Source organism: Solanum lycopersicum, chromosome 5 (genome assembly GCF_036512215.1).
Source record: "Solanum lycopersicum chromosome 5, SLM_r2.1".
NCBI classification, from domain to species: domain Eukaryota; kingdom Viridiplantae; phylum Streptophyta; class Magnoliopsida; order Solanales; family Solanaceae; genus Solanum; species Solanum lycopersicum.
Genome location: NC_090804.1, coordinates 68375796 through 68393987, shown reverse-complemented (window position 1 = coordinate 68393987; position 18192 = coordinate 68375796). Strand labels below are relative to the sequence as shown.

Sequence of the window (18192 nt, the reverse complement as noted above, 5' to 3'; positions counted from 1 at the left end):
TAATTGACCCCCGACCCCAACACACATAATTATTATGAAAACGAAAGACCTATTTTTAATTTTTATTTTTAAAAAAGAAGGAAAATATCTAAATTCATGTATGTCTATCTAAAATTGCTTTAGTTTTTTTCCATACGATTAAACTTCTTTATAATGGTATTGTTTGTTTGAATATTATTTATCTGTTATAGAAATAATGTTATAAAAAATATAATTATATAACACAAAATGATAATCGATTACAAAAAATACTTGGTCGTTATAATAAAATTTTTTACTATATTCATTTTACTATTATAAAGAGATAATTTTATTATATATTTTATAGTTCATCTAAAAACTTGTTGTTAGCCTTGTATTATACATCGTAAAATAAATCGAACTTGAATTTTTAAATTCTTCTGAATTTTTCCATGAACTTTTTACTTTGATTCAAAATTACCTTCGAGTTAAACCTCAATCTTTTTTTCCCCTTTCCAATATATTATTTTTTTGTATTCTAAATAATGTCATTGTTAGAGTGCCCAAAATATTGTCTTATTGTTGTGCTATCATTTTTGTGGAAAAAATTTAGTGTTTGACTAATTAAAAGTAGATCCATTCAATGGATAAACACTCATTAATTCAATTCTTCCAAAATAAAAATAATAATATGACAAAATTTGAGTAATCAATAGCTTTTTTTTTAATAGTGGAACACTAAGTTATGTATTTTCCTTGGAAGACCACTAGCAAAAAAAAAAATCATGTTGATTTGATTTTTTTTTAAAAATATTTTAGCGAGATATTATTTAAAGAAATATATTGTATAACACGATATGAAAGGTGAAATCAATAAAATATAATTAATATAATAAAATGTTATAATAAAAAAATTATTATAAAAAGATTTGATCTGTAACGATTTTTAATCATTTAATTCATCAAAATACCTAACTAAAAAGTAGATATTTTTTTTCTTTCAATTTTAAGTCAACTATGAAGTCTCTATATAATATAATGATAGCTCTTCCCCACCTCTTAAATGTAGGCGTGGATGCACCCAAGATCTATATATATCTTTTAGAGGACTTTTATGTATCGACGATGTAAAAAATATAAAATATTTATATATCAGATAGTTTATAAAATAATAACGAATATATTTCTATGATAAGTATTAATCAATAGTATTGTTAAAATGATGCTCTCTAATAGAATCATATTGATATAATATATGAATTATACATCTACATATATATATAAGCCCATGAAAAAACAGGATTCATAATCTACGTCGTTCGAATTCTCAATAAAATGTCGGTCCACCCATATTAAAACCCTAGAAAACAATCTAGTATTTTTTTTTTTTGAGGATCTGGCATTTTCAAAGTGTCCGAGCAACATTAGGCTATTATAAGTAAAAGTGACGTGACGGTGTAAACAATCTTTAAATTGACTGTCAATGTATACAGCTTAAACTCGTTTTATTTCTTATATATATATATACATGTTGATACACATATATCAATGCATTGGCTCTTTCCAATACACAAAACATATTGTTTTTTTCACTTCATTGAAAGATTAGCCTTTGAAACCAACATGAAGAAGTTAACACTACAAGTGTTCACAGGAAGATGGTTCATGGTATTTGCAACTATTTTGATCTTATCATCCTCTGGTGCTACGTACATTTTTGGTATATACTCAACTGATATCAAAACATCGCTCGGATACGATCAAACCACCCTTAATTTACTAAGTTTCTTCAAAGATTTAGGTGGAAATGTTGGTATATTATCTGGTTTAATCAATGAAGTAACACCCCCTTGGGTTGTTCTTTCATTTGGTGCTATCCTTAACTTGTTTGGTTACTTGATGATTTGGCTTTCAGTGACTAAAAAAATCCCAAAACCTAAAATTTGGCACATGTGTTTGTACATTTGTGTTGGTTCAAATTCTCAATCTTTTGCTAACACTGGTGCATTAGTTACTTGTGTTAAAAACTTCCCTGAGAGTCGTGGCGCGGTTCTTGGACTACTTAAGGGTTATGTTGGATTAAGTGGTGCAATGTTGACACAAATTTACCATGCCATATATGGTAATGAATCTAAGTCTCTTATTCTACTTATTGCTTGGCTTCCTAGTGTTGTTTCATTGGTTTTCTTGCGTATAATTCGCGTTATGAAGGTGATTCGAGTTGAACATGAGATGAAAGTGTTTTATAAGTTTTTGTATACATCACTTGGACTAGCTGGATTTCTAATGTTGGTTATTATACTTCAAAAAAAGATGCATTTTAACCAAATTGAATATGGTTTAAGCACTTTGATTGTTCTGTTTTTGCTCTGTCTACCACTTGTTATTGTTGTTAAAGAAGAATTTGATACATTGAAAATCAACAAACAAAGTGTATCATTAGTCACTGAGGTGACAAATACTCAACTTCAAATGGTGATACAAAGTGAGATAATACAAGTTCAACAACATGATGTTTCTTGTTGGAAGACAGTTTTTCGCGCACCAGACAGAGGTGAAGACTATACTATACTTCAGACTTTGTTCAGTATTGACATGTTGATACTGTTTTTCGCGACAATTTGTGGCGTTGGAGGGACATTAACAGCAATAGACAACTTAGGACAAATAGGGGCATCATTAGGCTATCCAAAAACAAGTATTAGTACATTTGTATCATTAGTTAGTATATGGAATTACTTGGGTAGAGTTGTGTCTGGCTTCTTGTCTGAGCATTTCTTGACCAAGTACAGATTTCCAAGGCCTCTCATGCTCACGATAACACTCGTGATCTCTTGTTTAGGTCATCTTTTAATCGCGTTCAACGTGTCTGGGGGCCTATATGTTGCATCTATAGTCATTGGATTTTGCTTTGGGGCACAATGGCCATTGTTATATGCCATAATATCAGAGTTGTTTGGGCTGAAATATTACTCAACACTTTATAATTTTGGATCAGTAGCAAGTCCAATTGGTGCTTATTTGCTAAATGTAAGAGTTGTTGGCTATTTGTATGATAAAGAGGCTAATAGGCAAATAGTGGCTATGGGAAAAATTAGGAAAATTGGTGAAGATTTGGAGTGTATTGGAGATGAATGTTTTAAATTAGCCTTTTTAATTATTACTGGTGTGACAATTTTAGGGGCATTTGTGTCAATTATTTTGGTTTTAAGAACTAGGAAGTTTTATAAGAATGATATTTACAAGAAATTTAGAGAAGAAGCAAAAGTGGCTGAAAAAGAAATGGCTATGGCTGCAAATTATGGAGGGCTACTCAAGAAATAATAATAATAATTCTGTTAAAGGAATTATTATTAATTTGTAATGTAATATTAATGATTATATATGTAATTTGATATCTAATCATATCTCTAGTTTTCAATAATTGCAATTTTTAACATTTGATAGTGTAATTTTTGTTTATATTATCGGTGTATATTTGTTAAATATAATTTAGAATGTTATTAGTTTAAAGTTCGTTAGCATTTTACTGTAACAAAGTAGATATACGAAAAAGTTTAATTAATATAACATAATTTCTTTTTAGCAAAGGATATAAATTGATATTACTGATTTCGATATTAGACGTGCGTGTTCGTGTATTTATGTGTTATTTATTTTGAAAGTTGGATGAAAACAAATATCAGGTGTTAAATTATATTGTTGGTGCAAACAAGTGTTAATATTTTAAGTAAACTAGAACTCTTAATTATTTTAATTTATTATTTGTTTTTACCTTCTATTTTTGGGTAAATGTGATTTGTTTAATTTAAAAAAGTATCTTAACTCTTAATTAATCTCTGTAAAACCAGTTGTTAGCCATATTAATTTTTTATTTGTTTAATTGGTACGAGGAGAAATTGTTGTGTATTGAGGAGGAGATCTAGATCTTGTTGTAATAATATTAAAATATTTTTTGCATTGATATAAGGAAAAAATGCATACAAGTAATTTGAAATTTTTTATAATATTTTTACGTTGTCAATAAAAATATAAAGTCGTAATAATTAAAAAAAGTTAAACTTATAAAAAGGATCTCGATAAATCACACATCATAATGAAACGATGAAGTTAGAAATCATACAAGGGTGAGTTCATAATTCAACGGTAAAATATCTTTTCAGTTCGAACCTAAAAAGATAAAATAAAAAATTTATAATGTAGTTTAAAGAAATAAAATAGTTAAGGCTGGACTTTTACAAGTTGCACAAAACTTTTGAAAAAAATATTACATTTTTTATTTATTTTTGTTTCCCAAAAAATATTATATTTTAAATTAAAAACTTCCATCTCCCCAAAATGTCATATAACAATTTAGGCCCAAAAAGAGATTAGGCCCAGCCCACTTTTCTAAATAAAGGTCAGAAAAGCCCAATATGGCCCATTGGACCCTCCCACCTCCACTTTAGTGGCCCTTACTTGGACGTTACGATAAATCGAATCTTTAAATTTCTTTATTTATCGGTTTATAAGGTGCGTCTTATAGGCAAACTTTGTATATTTTTAAAAAATAATGATGGATGAGTAACATTGATATAATTTATCTATTAATCGTGTTAGATTGATTATAAAATATTGTTAAATTGATTATAAGTTATAATATATTAACAAAAAATTATTTATATTGTTCAAATATTTAAGACTTCATCTTTCACTTTATAAAAAAGTACTCTTATAATCTACAAATAATATTCTCTACTTTTTAAAAGATTTTTTAAGCAAGACAAAAATTCAAACACCATTCTTTTATGATATTATATTTCTACACTTTTCTATGTTAAAGAAGGCTATATGTCTGTAAAATTTTTCTATATAAAGGACCTTTAATTAATTATAGTTTATCAAGAAAAATTGATTTATAGATATATATCACACATTTATTTTAATAACATATTTAATTTACAAATGAGTATAAGGTGTGTGTACGTAACATAATCTTATCCCCATGCTTCGTAAGATAAAACAACTATTTTAAATAAACTCTCTGTTAAAATATATAAGTCGCTATCCTTTGGATGAGCACAAAGTAAAACCCTCGCTCAATAAAATAATAGCTCGCGGATCGCATAGGAAAGGTAACTCACACTAGGCAAGCTCGGTGTGACGAGCTCGACCCAAAAGGCAAACCTTTTATTTTCGTTGGCAAGGGGTTTTCAAAACTCGAGACGTCCAACATAGAAATAACAAGCTCAAATCACTGGGCCACCCCCGAAGGGTCGTGTCATAGTTTATCCTTAATATGAAATTGTGTGAAGAGAATATTATAGATAGTTATTTTTATTAACTTTCTTTTTATAAGTTCTTATATTTATATTAAAAATCTATTCAAGCATATAATATTGTAAAGTTTCTAAATTGGGAAAAAAAATTAGTTTTTGGATTCAAATTTTGAAGTAGTCAAGGCAAAAGAAAACATACTACACTATCTTTTAATTTATTATTATTTATTTTTATAATTTTTATAACTTTTTTTTTTCAATTAGAAATAATTAAAATATTTTATAACCTCAAAATATGCCAGCAAATTCACACTCAAAAACTCAAAAAAAGCACAAATGTTCTCTTCTTCTTCATCATCCCATTCTTCTCGGATCTCTCTGCAGGTACTTTTTTTCACTTTTCTGTTTGTTTTCTCATTAAAAAATCAAATCTTGCTTAATTTATACTTTGGATATATGTTTCTTTATCAGCATTTTTACATGTATGGTTCATATTCACTTTTTTGCAGATGGGTACTTGATATTTTGCTCCCTTCTGGCATGGATTGTTAAAAAGTTTTGATTTTTGATATGGGATTTCAGATTTTTGTAGTTTATTAGATTTCTTGAATACCCTTTTGAGAAATTTGTGAAAAAGATTGATTCTTTTGTTGATTTGGTAGGGATTTGTTTTGATATAATTGTTCTTGTGAAGGAGAGGTTGAAGGAGATATAATGGTGAATTAGGAGAACCCCATTTGGTTATTTTTGTTTTGAAAGTGTTAATAGATTAAGAGTTATGTTTAAGATAATAAAAGGCAGAGGGAAGAAAAGCTCCAAAGGGGATGCTGTGGAGCCTCCGATACCGAGTTCATTGCCTAATGTGCCTGTTGATCATGCTTCGCGAATAGCAACGTCTGTTGTGGCGTCGCAGCATGTTACTTTGGCAAATGCCACACCAGATCCTAGTGTGGTTGAAGTTTTGCCCTTATTGAAGGAGGTTGCGCTTTCTGAACGTCATGTTTTGTTTATCCGGAAGCTCCAAATTTGCTGCGTGCAATTTGACTTTGCGGAGACGGTTAAGTGTGCTAGGCAAAAGGAGATCAAGAGACAAACACTCACAGAGCTTATTGATTTAGTTCAATCAGGTTCATGTAAAATGAATGAAATAATGCAGGAAGAGTTGGTTAGGATGATATCTACCAACCTTTTCCGGTGCCTGCCTCCTGCTTCACATGAGAACACTGGGTCGGAAGGTGTTGAGGAAGAGGATGACATGTATCTGGATCCATCGTGGCCTCATTTGCAACTAGTGTATGAGTTACTTTTAAGGTATGTGATGTCGACTGAGATGGATACCAAGGTTGCTAAGCGATATCTTGACCACTCATTTGTGCTGAAACTGCTCGACTTATTTGATTCAGAGGATCCTAGAGAGCGTGAGTATTTGAAGACTATCCTTCACCGCATATATGGGAAATTCATGGTTCATAGGCCATTTATAAGGAACGGGATAAACAATGTATTCTACAGGTTTATATTTGAGACAGAGAGGCATAACGGTATGGGTGAATTGCTAGAGATTCTTGGAAGTGTAATAAATGGATTTGCTCTACCAATGAAAGAAGAGCACAAGTTGTTTCTTGTTCGGGCACTTATTCCACTCCATAAGCCTAAATGTGTTTCTGCATATCACCATCAGCTGTCCTACTGCATTACTCAGTTTGTTGAGAAAGATTACCGATTGGCAGATATCGTCATCACGGGGCTACTAAAATATTGGCCAATTACTAATTGTGGCAAGGAGGTTCTCTTCCTTAATGAACTGGAAGAAGTTTTGGAAGGTACACAGCCTGCTGAATTTCAGCGCTGCTTGGTTCCCCTTTTCAAGCAACTTGGACGAAGCATCAATAGTCCCCATTTTCAGGTCTGTGAATTATTACTATCCGCATTCTTACTACATTGCCATCTCGTATGCATATTCATCAAGTGTGAACTGATCATTGTGGATCTTCTTCTTTTTGTATCTTCATTGCTATTCTTTGCTCTAAGCTTTTGTAATATGGTTGCTTGATTTATGCTCTAAGATTCAAGGTCAGTCTTAGGATATAACCCCTACCCCACCCCCCCAAAAAAAGTAAGGTGGGAGGAAAGAAGCAAAGTCCACTAAGTAAAGTGGATATTAGTTGAAAGAAGTGAAACTCCAGTATCACACCCAACTGTGTGGCCTAGTGGACAATGAAGTGGGAGGAATCATGAGGTGGCAGATTTAAATCTCAATGGGCACAAAAATCTGGGTGATTTTTTCCCATCTGCCCATGTCTCAATGGGAAGAGTTACCTCGTTCCTGGTGGGAGCTGTAGCTACTGGTGGAATAGTCAAGGTCAGCGTAAGCTGAGCCTGACACCACCGTCATAAAAAAGAAGTGAAACTTTGCCATCCTGTTTATCGGAGGAACTAGGTTTTAAGTATAAAATTCATGACTTGATTACGTAAGAACTATGATATTTTGTCTCTATCAGTAAAATTCTATATTATTTGACGAAAACGAAAAGGAGAAGAAGTTTAGAAGCCCTGTTTGAAATGCAGTTTAGAGATTTCATATCATTTCTCTAAATAGAAAGCATGTAACACATTTACCTACCAAGTGATCCAATGATGATATTTGTGCATTTAGCCAATCAATGTGATATGACTATGTAACAGCTGATGCACTAATAGGTTACCATGTGGAATTATATGTTCCTAAAGGTGATAAAACCATTAGAGCAAAGTGATACATGAGGTACTTCCACCTATTAGTTAAAAATATTAGATTTGACTATCCCAGATCCCATCTCATTATTTAAAACTTGATTTCAGATTAGTCAAATGTGTTGATGAACGGTGCAATACTGAAACAAGCTATTTCTTTTTTTTTTTATTATCTTGAGAAAAGGATTATGACATTGATGAATTATAAAATTAATTGTAAGAAATAAAAGGGGAACTGAATCCACATGTTCACTGCTTGAAGTAATGTACCTGAGAGCTTTGAGCATCTCATTCTTTTGTTCTTCATGTATGGAATACCGTCAGTAGCTTGGAAGTCCTCTGCTTTGAAGATGCATGATTTTCTTTTAGTTTCTGAATCAAGCATTTAATTGAACCAACTTAACCTTAAATCTAATTTTGAGTTATGGATGTTTTCAGTTTCTAGCATCATAACACAAATTCTCATTCATGCCCTAGTGCCCCTCAGTGCCCAACTTTGGGAGAAATTTATAGAAAATGAATATGGAATGTGTGGGTAGGGGAGTACACTTTTACATGAGTATGCTTGATATTCTTATCTGTGTCTTGATTAGGTACTTAGTGTAACGAAAAATGTCCAGTTAAATGAGTTGTCTCTTACTGGCACAAGATTATTGCTTACAGCTTTCTTTTCTCCCTTTGCTGGTTGGCTGGTGACTTCTAAAAACATTGCTGTACATTGATGGACATAGGATTTAGAAATATAATGCAAGGACCATTCAAAAGAAAAGATTCTAAAGTTATTGCACGTCAGCCTGCTAGTATGGAGGTTATTTTGCAATAAGCGAAGTTTGGACAATGTGATAGGCACTATTTTTTGCAAAAAAAAAACCTAAGGGAGATTATATTTCCATTTTGATGTCAGAAAATTTTGTTTTCTCTAAACCAAAAGCTTTTTTGCTCTTCTTAAACACTGCCTCAGACTGGTACTGGGTTTTCAATGCAGAAGGTTAAGTTTGAAGTTTGAATGCTGATAATATTTTGATGCACGAGTTAATGTGCATTGATTTATGATATGACTTTTAGGAGATATCTTAACTAGTTGGCAAGGCAATTAATGCTTTAAGGGACTAAAATTTTGTGGCAGCTGACACGGTCTGGAATTGTAATTGAAGGCTCCAACTTGTCTTCTCATCTAGCTTCTCAAATGCGATTTCTTTAACCTAAATTGGCGGTGAAAACATCCGTCAAGTTTTACCTATCCATTATTATTAAAAAAAACTACATTAATTGTTTTGCATCAAACTAATGACTAGATGATTGAAGACGAGAAGTCGACAACTTGACTGATTTTGTTGTCCTTTGAATTAATGCATTCCTTGAAATATAACCTTTTAATCACGGTTCTTTTGGATTAATCACGTTCATAGGTACGATCACCATAATATAATAGAACTGTGATTTGCCATATGAGCCAGCAGTTCTTTACAGAACTTCGGTCTTTGAATAAACTGTGACATACTGCTCTTTCTTGGGTATTATGATCTAAGGACACTTCCCTTTGTGGCACATTTCCTCGAAGGTTAAACATAGGATTTACTTTTAATATGTTTTGCTTGACACAGACAACAAAGCACTGTGGATAAAATTAATCCAGGTGCTTCAATTTGAGAGGCGGAATAGTTTTATTATGCAGTGTTGACATACCTATTCTTACGATGAGATAAGTATAAGGATCATACTTATACTCCTGACTTATTGGAGGTCGAGGATAAATGTAGAAGGTTACTTAGCCGCATGTTGTCAGACTGCTTGTGGGAAAGGCAGCAACTAGCCTCCTTCCAACTTCTTCTTAGTAATATTATTTAGTAATCACATAGCTTCTTTTCTTTCATGTGTTTATTACTATTAGTTGCTTCATTTGTTTTTTGTGATGTTACTATGTCATCTTATTTCCTTGCAACCCTGGTTTGAATTCTTCTCTTCTTTTGAGACGAGGGTCTATTGGAAACGACCTCCCTACCCTGCAAAGGTAGGGGTAAGATCTATGCACATCCTACCCTCCTCAGACCTTATTTGTGGAATTGCACTAGGTATGTTGTTGTTCTTGTACTCCCCACTTATTGGGTTGGCCATGCCTAGTTAAGCACTTCTATCTTCCTTTTGATTGTAAAGTTGACAAACATAAGATTTGATGGAGTTATGATGGTGAGACTTCAATTTTCTCTAGAAATTTCCTATATCCATATGTTGATGTTTGAGTGATTTTACTTTTGAGCACTTAATGCACTGTGAGAAACTGAAATTTAAGCACTCAGAAGACGGTCAGTCTGTCCAAAATTCTAGCAATGGCTTAAAATAAGGGCAGATAGAGAAGATCTAAGTTTATTGGGATGTGTATCAGTTGCCGTTTTATGTCTTTTTTTGTCTTGCCTCCTTGGACTGTCCATGCTTTTCAGGTTTCTATGGATGAATTAGATATCCTAAAATGAACCAGTTCACCAATCAAAAGTTAGTCCCTCATCCACACTTTCTAAGAGTTCTCAGTCTTGTCCATTGACCTCATCAAAAAAATTCTCAGTCTTGTCCATTTATGTACATGCGATGATTGAATTGTTAAAACTTAAAGGTGATACGGAAAAAAATGGTTCAAATATGTCAAGCTTGATGAACGGGAATTTCTGGTACATTTGCTGTTTCATGTTATTTACATGACAGCTATTTAGAGCTTACAACAACAATATCCCAGTGTTATCCCACAAGTGGGGTGTGAGGAAGGTAGAGTGTACACATACCTTACCCCTACCTCATATAGATAGAGAGGTTGTTTCCAATAGACCCTCGGCTTAAATTAAAGCATATCCAAGCAGTTTGAAGAAGGGAATACAGAAATAAGAGCATTAACAACAATTAAATAATGTGAAAAATGAAGAGAATAATTTTGATGCATTTCTTGAATGCGTGGATGGCGATGTTATGCAGCGTTCTGTAAAATTGAGATTCTAGTATGTAGGATATAATGCTGCCACTTACTCTGATTTTTAGTCCGTACTTCAGCATATTGATACTTCATCGCGTCACGAGTATTGCAACCATTTTCTTAGCTTGAGCTTATGGATAATCGAACTACATACAGTGCATGCAGTGGATGACATGTTATTCTGAAATGATATGCAGAGTTCCTATTTCTTTTGTGGTTTATGCCATGAAAACTAAGGTGGTCGGAATCGTATTAGCTGACCATTTGACCACCCAACATATGCTCACCTATGGCAGTTTTGGATTTAATCAAAATGGTAAGCTTAGACAGGGTATTTACTGAAGACCTTTGAAGATGTCCTATTATTTGAAAATAGTTTCTGCATTCGAAGTGCATGATATCATTATTTATTAAGTATGGCATCTCATATTGGTTTGTAATAGTCTGTTCTTCCAAATGTTTCATTGTCGTTTGATTCAGAAGGTTGCAGAAAAATGAGATCATGATCCAAAGATTTTGTGCATGTCAGGTTGCTGAGCGAGCTCTGTTCTTATGGAACAATGAGCATATAGTAGACTTGATCGCACAGAATCGACGTGCAATTTTACCAATCATCTTTGAGCAATTAGAAAGGAATATGTGTGGTCACTGGAATCAGGCAGTCCACGGGTTGACCTCTAATGTCAGGAGAATGTTCTTGGAGATGGATTCAGAACTTTTCGAGGAGTGTGAAAAGGAATACAATGAAAAGGCAGCTGGTGCCAGCGGCCTTGTAGAGCAGCGTGAGCGAGCTTGGAAAAAATTGGAAGAAGCTGCTTCAATGGTCCAGTAGAATGTGTTGCAACAGCTTAGTGAGTCCAGCTGAGTCCCGTGCAAGCAGTACCCCTCTGCGTAGAACATCTCAAACTGCCTAATGATGGTTTTTGACTTTGCAAACTGAAGATGAATCGCTCCAAAGTTTTTTCCATGCTTCCTGCTGCTTTTCCATAATTTGAGCGAGGCAGGCTGAAGGTATGGGCATTGTGTTATCTTTCCTTGACAGACATAGTGTGAAAGTTTTGTTTATTTTAGCTATTCTAAGACGATTATTCTTTAGCATTTTAGAACTAACAAATAATCAAATTTCTGGTCTTTGTGATCACCCCAACCCCATCCCCACACTCCCACTACCTCCTCTAGGAAAAGGAAAATGGGATACAGAAGTATAGTGTTCCATTGTTTCTTTATTGCCCGTATTTTTGTCTGAAATGCTTTTCAATAGCGATAATATGCTTGTTGATCGTTTTTATCTTCTGTTTCCTTGAAACAATTTATTTGTAGCAACTTCTCGAAAGTTTCTTTATAGCAAACAATATCTTCAAGGTTTCTTCTTGTTCTCCGATCCACGACCCCTATTCCAGCAATTCCGCCTCCCAAAAACACTTAAAAGAAGAAAAGTAAATGTGTATGTATTGCTGTTGGGACTAGGGAAATAGTGTTCAGTGTTGTCAAAGGAGCCTTGAAGCAAGCGCAAAACATGTTGAGCGCTTCAGTATAGTCATCAAGGGTCTAAGACATATGTTTCCTTGCCGATGATCATAATTCCGAAGAGGCTACACTAAACGATTGATATTTTTATTTATCGCAAACACTCCATCATAGAATTATTTCAATTTCTTTGTCCTATATTTTTGTTATTTTTTTCTTATAATTATTACTCTAGGACTACATATACATATTCTTTTTCTTCATTTGCACCTTTCTTCATTCCCCAACGAACCCAAGGGAAAGAGGGACTGGGAGTTGAAAAGAGAAAGGTTAAAGAGTGGGACTGTGAACAGGGGAGTAAGGTGTCATGGGATAGAGTATGTTCCAACTATAGCACGATACGAGTTATTCATAACAATAACTGCTTAGAGTATCGATTTCTGACTACACACACGAGAACTTTTGAGATCTTCTTGGTTATGTTTGACCTTATTTAGTTGAGAGAATCATGAACTATTATCAAAACCATTTAGCTATACAAGGAAAGATGTGATAGTACTAGTAAAGTTCTAAGCATTTTTAGCCCCAATAGTTGGCCTTCGATTTGATTGATCTTCGAGGAACTAATGTTGCAATGATCATAAGTTTGAGGTTTAACTGTTTGGGTAGACGTCTGAGGCTCCCTCCCGTCCAAAAATAAGTGTCGTTTTAGGAAACCACGAAAGTATTGATTCTTTCCAGAACTCTACCTTTGCTACAGTAAATATGATCTATACAATTTGTAAAGGGTATAATCCCTCTTGATATTACTATCAATTAACTATGTACAAGTGAGAATCCTTGATACTGATACTGTTAAGTAGAAAATTTTCTTTTAGTACATCTGTTGTTATAGCAATCATTGTTAGATTACTGTAGTATGAGTAATAATGGCAATGTTATAATAGCCCAATATTGTTGGTGATTATATACAAAATTAGAAGAGAAAACAAGATGGTGATGGTTGAACTTGAAGGTGATGATGTTGATGATCCTGCCGATGCAACGCTCCCAAATACCTTTTCTAAGAAACCGCCATCACCATCTTTAGACCTTGAAGGTCTAACACTACTGCTCCGGTTGGCGGCAATGGTTGTTCTGGTTCTCCCACCAAATGACATGGCCACAGTGGTATCCCTGTTGTATAATAGAAGACTTCTTTACTATTCTATACTGGCATTTAGCAAATGACTACAGCTGATATCAGTCTATAGATGGCTTGTGGAATGGGGAGGGGGGTCTTGCTCCCTGAGGGCTAGTGGTGCACGGTATGAAACTCGGTAGATAATGGGTCCGACCCTCTACCATTCTCCACTTAAATACCATACTTTTGTCGGTGGTAGCATTTGAACCCGTGACACGTGCCTAACTCACACATCATATGTTTGTCATGAGTTGGAACCTTGTTGTAGACAAGCTTGGTCTTTTAAGTGGAGAAGGGTAGAGGACTGGACTTGTTATAAACCGATCATATAAACTAACCGCGTGCCACTAACCCTCGGAGATTTCTCGATTATCGAGGGTGGGGGGTACCTGGGGACACCAATAACACCAGCATTCATGGTGAGTTGCTCAATGAGAAATGCAGATTTAGGCTCCATGCTTGATGCCAAAGCATATTGGTTGCTAATTCCATCACCTGAAGGAACAAAATATGCTCCATTTACCATTTCATCCCCTTCTGTCCTCCAGTTCCACTCTGTCCAATCCCTCTCATCCACGTCCACACGCTTCGTCACCTACGAGTACAAACTCGATTTTCAATGACCTTATCGTTCAAATTTAAAGATTTTGTTCTCACGTCAAGGAGATTCAATATGTAACATATAATTTTTACAATTATACGATACGATATAGACTAGTCAAGGCACATTCATCAACTCAAGCTGGTTCGAACACGGCGATTATATATATATAAGAATTACCTCTTTGGCATTTGGATCTTCTGGTGCAGTAAAACGATTGCCTTGGCTATTAATTGTAGGATTAGCACTTCCACCAATTGCATACATTTGCCATTCAGTAAAATCATTGTTTACTACATGTATATATCCTCTTCTACATCTTGGCATTCTTTGTACTAATCCTTCTCCAAAATGATTAAATGCTATTGTCACCTAATAATTTTCACAAATCGAACATGTTACTCGAACTCTTCAAAAACTGTTGATAGATGATAGATGTGTATCGAATGAAAATCTAACCTGCATACCAACATCGGGTACGTATCGATCGTCGTGCCCTAAAAGCATAACTTTGTCATGGTGTGTGAAATAGCTGTTAGATATGGTTATAGCTGTTGATCCCATGATAGCATCAATTAAGCCATCAGTACAATGAGACAAAGCACAGTGATCAATCCATATATTTCTTGAACTATAAATTGATATTCCATCACCATCTGACATTCCTCTCCATCCAACTTGTGTTGTACTTTGTCTTATGTTACTATTACCTGATGGTATACAATTGTATACATGTATATTATGTATAATAACATTTGTAACATATTGTAGTGTGATACATCCACCACCCGTGACGTGGACGTTCGCGCCACGTCCATCTATCGTCTTGTAATTATTGATCATAAGCTCGTGTTTGAGTCTTATGATCATGTCTCCGGCGAAGGTGATCCAGAGAGGCTCATCCTGGATCACCGCGTGCCGGAGGGTTCCAGGGGTAGGGTTCACGGTGTCATAGTCGGAGGGATCGCTAACCAGGTAATACCGGCCGCCTTTCCCTCCGACTGCACCGTGACCGAACCCGATGGCGCAATCCGCGAGCTGCTGGCGGTTGTCAACCCAGTTCGGGTCGCACCGCCAGCAGTCGTCGATCGGATTGCCCGTTAGACATTGGTAATTTATTACCGTTGTATCAGATATTTGCCTTCTCGAAATGGATTCATTGATCCTCCTACATAAATATGAAGGGAAAAAAACATATAATAAATTTTTAATATATTAATGAGATTATATGTTGCTCGAAACCCTCTAAAATAATCGTCGCATTTGTATCAAATCCTTAAAAAATACATAAATTTTGAAAAATCCGAGCAATAAGCAAAAAAGTGCAAATTCAATAAAATCGTGTATGTAATATGAGCAAAATTACATTGTGGTTACATACTCGATAGAACTCAGTAACTTAGGCTCAAATTCTTTATTTGTGTTTTAAAAAAAAAATCACCTATAATTAATCTATCTAGAAACTAGTAAGCGAAAATAATTACGATTCAGAACTAATAAACTAAAATTTCTGACTCTGCGTCTATGTAAAAATGAGCAAAACCAAGATATGGTTTTTAACGGTAAAAACCACAAATAAAATGTTTTAATTTTTCGAGTTTCTTATCTTTAACTATGATAGAAGTGCGTGAGTTTTCTATCTAAATTATCACCAAACTATCTATTGTCACATTTAACCACCGTTATCAGGTAAGAAAAATGAAACAATTGATAATAGAATTGTGTTTTGATAAACAGATGGTGAGTTCAGGTAGAAAACTTAACGACGTCTGATAGTCCAAATATGAAACTCGGAAAAATAAAGATGTAACATTACCTGTTTACTTGTTGAACAACAGATTCAGGAAAAGGGTGTTGATGAGAAAGTGTTTGATTATTGAAAGTAGATGTAATTAGTGAAGAAAATGACAAGATTAAGAAGAAGAAAAATGAGAGAATGAAAGTTAATGAAATCATTTTTGATTGATGAAGTTGTATGTATTCTTGAAATCTTGTATTTACTAATTTTGTTGTTGATGATTCTTCTTGTTCAATGCTCTCTAAGGAAACTTGGGAAAATTGTAATGTCTATTTATATAGTACTATATAATAAAGATGTAATAAAGGTTAAAAAATTATTAATTTATTAAAAAAAAAAAAATTGGTACTAGGGGTTTTGGACTTAATAGGGGTATATTTTTTTTGCTAGTATATTTGATGAAGAAGAAACAATTTTTTTAAATTTTGAAAAAGACTAGTATAGAGGATAAAGACTCTGGTCTGGTTTGATACGTCGGATAAGAATAATAATTTTAAAATAATATTTAAGATTAATTTTATTTTTATGTTTGGGTTGATAAAATACTCATGTGGGATGAGAATAATAATATCAGAATAAAATTTGAGATTTATTCTATTTTATGTTTGGGTTGAGGTATTCATATCAAAGGTGAGATAAAAATAATTATCTTTAATTTATCAAATGATTTCGTTTTTCTTTATTAGTTTTTTTTTTTTTTGTGTGTGTGTGATAATGATAAAAAAATAAATCTAGAATATTGATTTTTCGAGTTTCAAACATAATATATGTGAGTTTTCAATCAGAACTAATCACTAACTATTTATCAATACATTAACTAGTAGCTGTTCACAGTTCGTGATAATTTACGTAGGTTACTTATACACATCTGATAATTCAAATATAAAACATGAATTATCGAAATAATTTTAATATTAATTTTTTTAAATTTGCAAATTTCAGCTTTCCTCAGTCTCTTACATTCCTTTTCTTGCATCTTAATCATTCTAAAAAGTAATTAATTTCATAAAGAAAAGTTTAGATTTTTATCCAAGAAATCGTCTTATACAAAATGTACAAACTTCTCCTTACTTATTTTTATTCCCTTTATATAAAAATACATCGAAAAAATAACGATAAAATTATCTACAGGTCGTGAATTCATCAATTTTTATATTTATAATCGCATCAAGATAGACAGTTTATATAATTGCACCCTTGACCCTACGTGAACGCGAGACACTTTTTTATGTATTTTGTAATCATCAAATTCGTGTCTCCTTATTCAGAACTACTAGTAAAGGAAGAGATATTACCACGAGTTTTTCTATTCCAAAAATTTAAATACGAGACTTCTGATTGAGAGTAACGAAATTTTATTCATCTCATCACACTCCTCGATGATTCGAGTTTTTGTGAATGTATTAATTAGTTGTTAAGGTTAAAAAGGTGCTTTTGGCTATACTTTTTGGAGATGTGATTCTTTGCTGAAATAGAAGAAAGATTATGGAGGTTAACATCTCTGAATCTGGACAAGAACCTTTTCACAAAATGTCTAAAAGAGTGGGCAATTAATTAAAATTATATTTCATGATAAATTAATTCTTAACATTATCATATCATTTAAAATATAATTATCTAGGTCAATATCTCGATAATATGAAATGGTTTGAATTTTTCCAATATTCTTAATCAGAGATCTTAGGTTCGAATTCTGAAAGTGCTGACTCAGAAATGGACCATATAACATGAATTTAAATAAATCAAACTCTAATACGAAAACGAAATACAAAAACACAAAAGAAAAAAAAGGTCTCTACAATTTTGAGATGCCCAACTTTGTTCTCTTTTTTTGTGGAAGAAATTGGGGGGAAGGACTACAAGCTAGATACCCAATTAAAAGCTTAAAATATGCTTGGAATAACATCAGAATAATATATTTATTAGATGCCATAAATTTTTGTTTTTTTAAAAAAATAAATAAATAATTGTAGCATCCACTACAACAAAAATGATCATTAACGGCATTTAATTCTTAATTGTCGCTAAATATATATATTTTTAGCGGCAATTTTCACTCTTGTATATGTCCCTAAAGTCTTTAACGACATTGGTTCTAATGACACTTAATTAATGCTGGTAAAGACTTTAACACTCTTTATTAGTGTCAATATTTAATGCCGCTAAAAGTTATTTTTCTTATAGTGATCACTTCTTGACTACGTACAAAAATCACGAATAAATCATATATCT

The 18192-nt window shown here is 33.2% G+C and overlaps 3 protein-coding genes and 1 non-coding gene across 5 annotated transcripts; 2 read left to right on the top strand and 2 right to left on the bottom strand.

Moving 5' to 3' along the window:
* Positions 1–1437: 1437 nt before the first annotated feature.
* Positions 1438–3385, top strand: LOC101262315 (protein NUCLEAR FUSION DEFECTIVE 4-like). Its single transcript, XM_004240137.5, has one exon. The coding sequence runs from the start codon at positions 1510–1512 to the stop codon at positions 3283–3285; it is 1776 nt and encodes a 591-aa protein (XP_004240185.3). The 5' UTR covers positions 1438–1509; the 3' UTR covers positions 3286–3385.
* Positions 3386–5483: 2098 nt separating this feature from the next.
* Positions 5484–12276, top strand: LOC101264630 (serine/threonine protein phosphatase 2A 57 kDa regulatory subunit B' beta isoform). Of its 2 annotated transcripts, none has more exons than XM_004239658.4 (3): positions 5484–5603; positions 5729–7125; positions 11441–12276. In XM_004239658.4, the coding sequence occupies exons 2-3, from the start codon at positions 5998–6000 to the stop codon at positions 11741–11743; spliced, it is 1431 nt and encodes a 476-aa protein (XP_004239706.1). In that variant the 5' UTR covers positions 5484–5603; positions 5729–5997; the 3' UTR covers positions 11744–12276. The 2 variants fall into 2 exon arrangements, with proteins under 2 accessions (XP_004239706.1, XP_010321335.1); XM_010323033.4 differs by having other exon boundaries at positions 11392–12276.
* An 880-nt stretch (positions 12277–13156) lies between these two features.
* On the bottom strand, positions 13157–16371 carry LOC101264933 (probable pectate lyase 5). Its single transcript, XM_004239659.5, has 5 exons — positions 15979–16371; positions 14622–15330; positions 14343–14534; positions 13951–14156; positions 13157–13554 (listed from the first exon to the last, which is right to left on the bottom strand). The coding sequence occupies exons 1-5, from the start codon at positions 16116–16118 to the stop codon at positions 13317–13319; spliced, it is 1485 nt and encodes a 494-aa protein (XP_004239707.1). The 5' UTR covers positions 16119–16371; the 3' UTR covers positions 13157–13316.
* MIR9479 (microRNA MIR9479) lies at positions 13668–13917 on the bottom strand. The gene has a single exon (NR_130101.1). It is a non-coding gene; the product is annotated as a microRNA MIR9479 (primary transcript).
* Positions 16372–18192: the final 1821 nt, after the last annotated feature.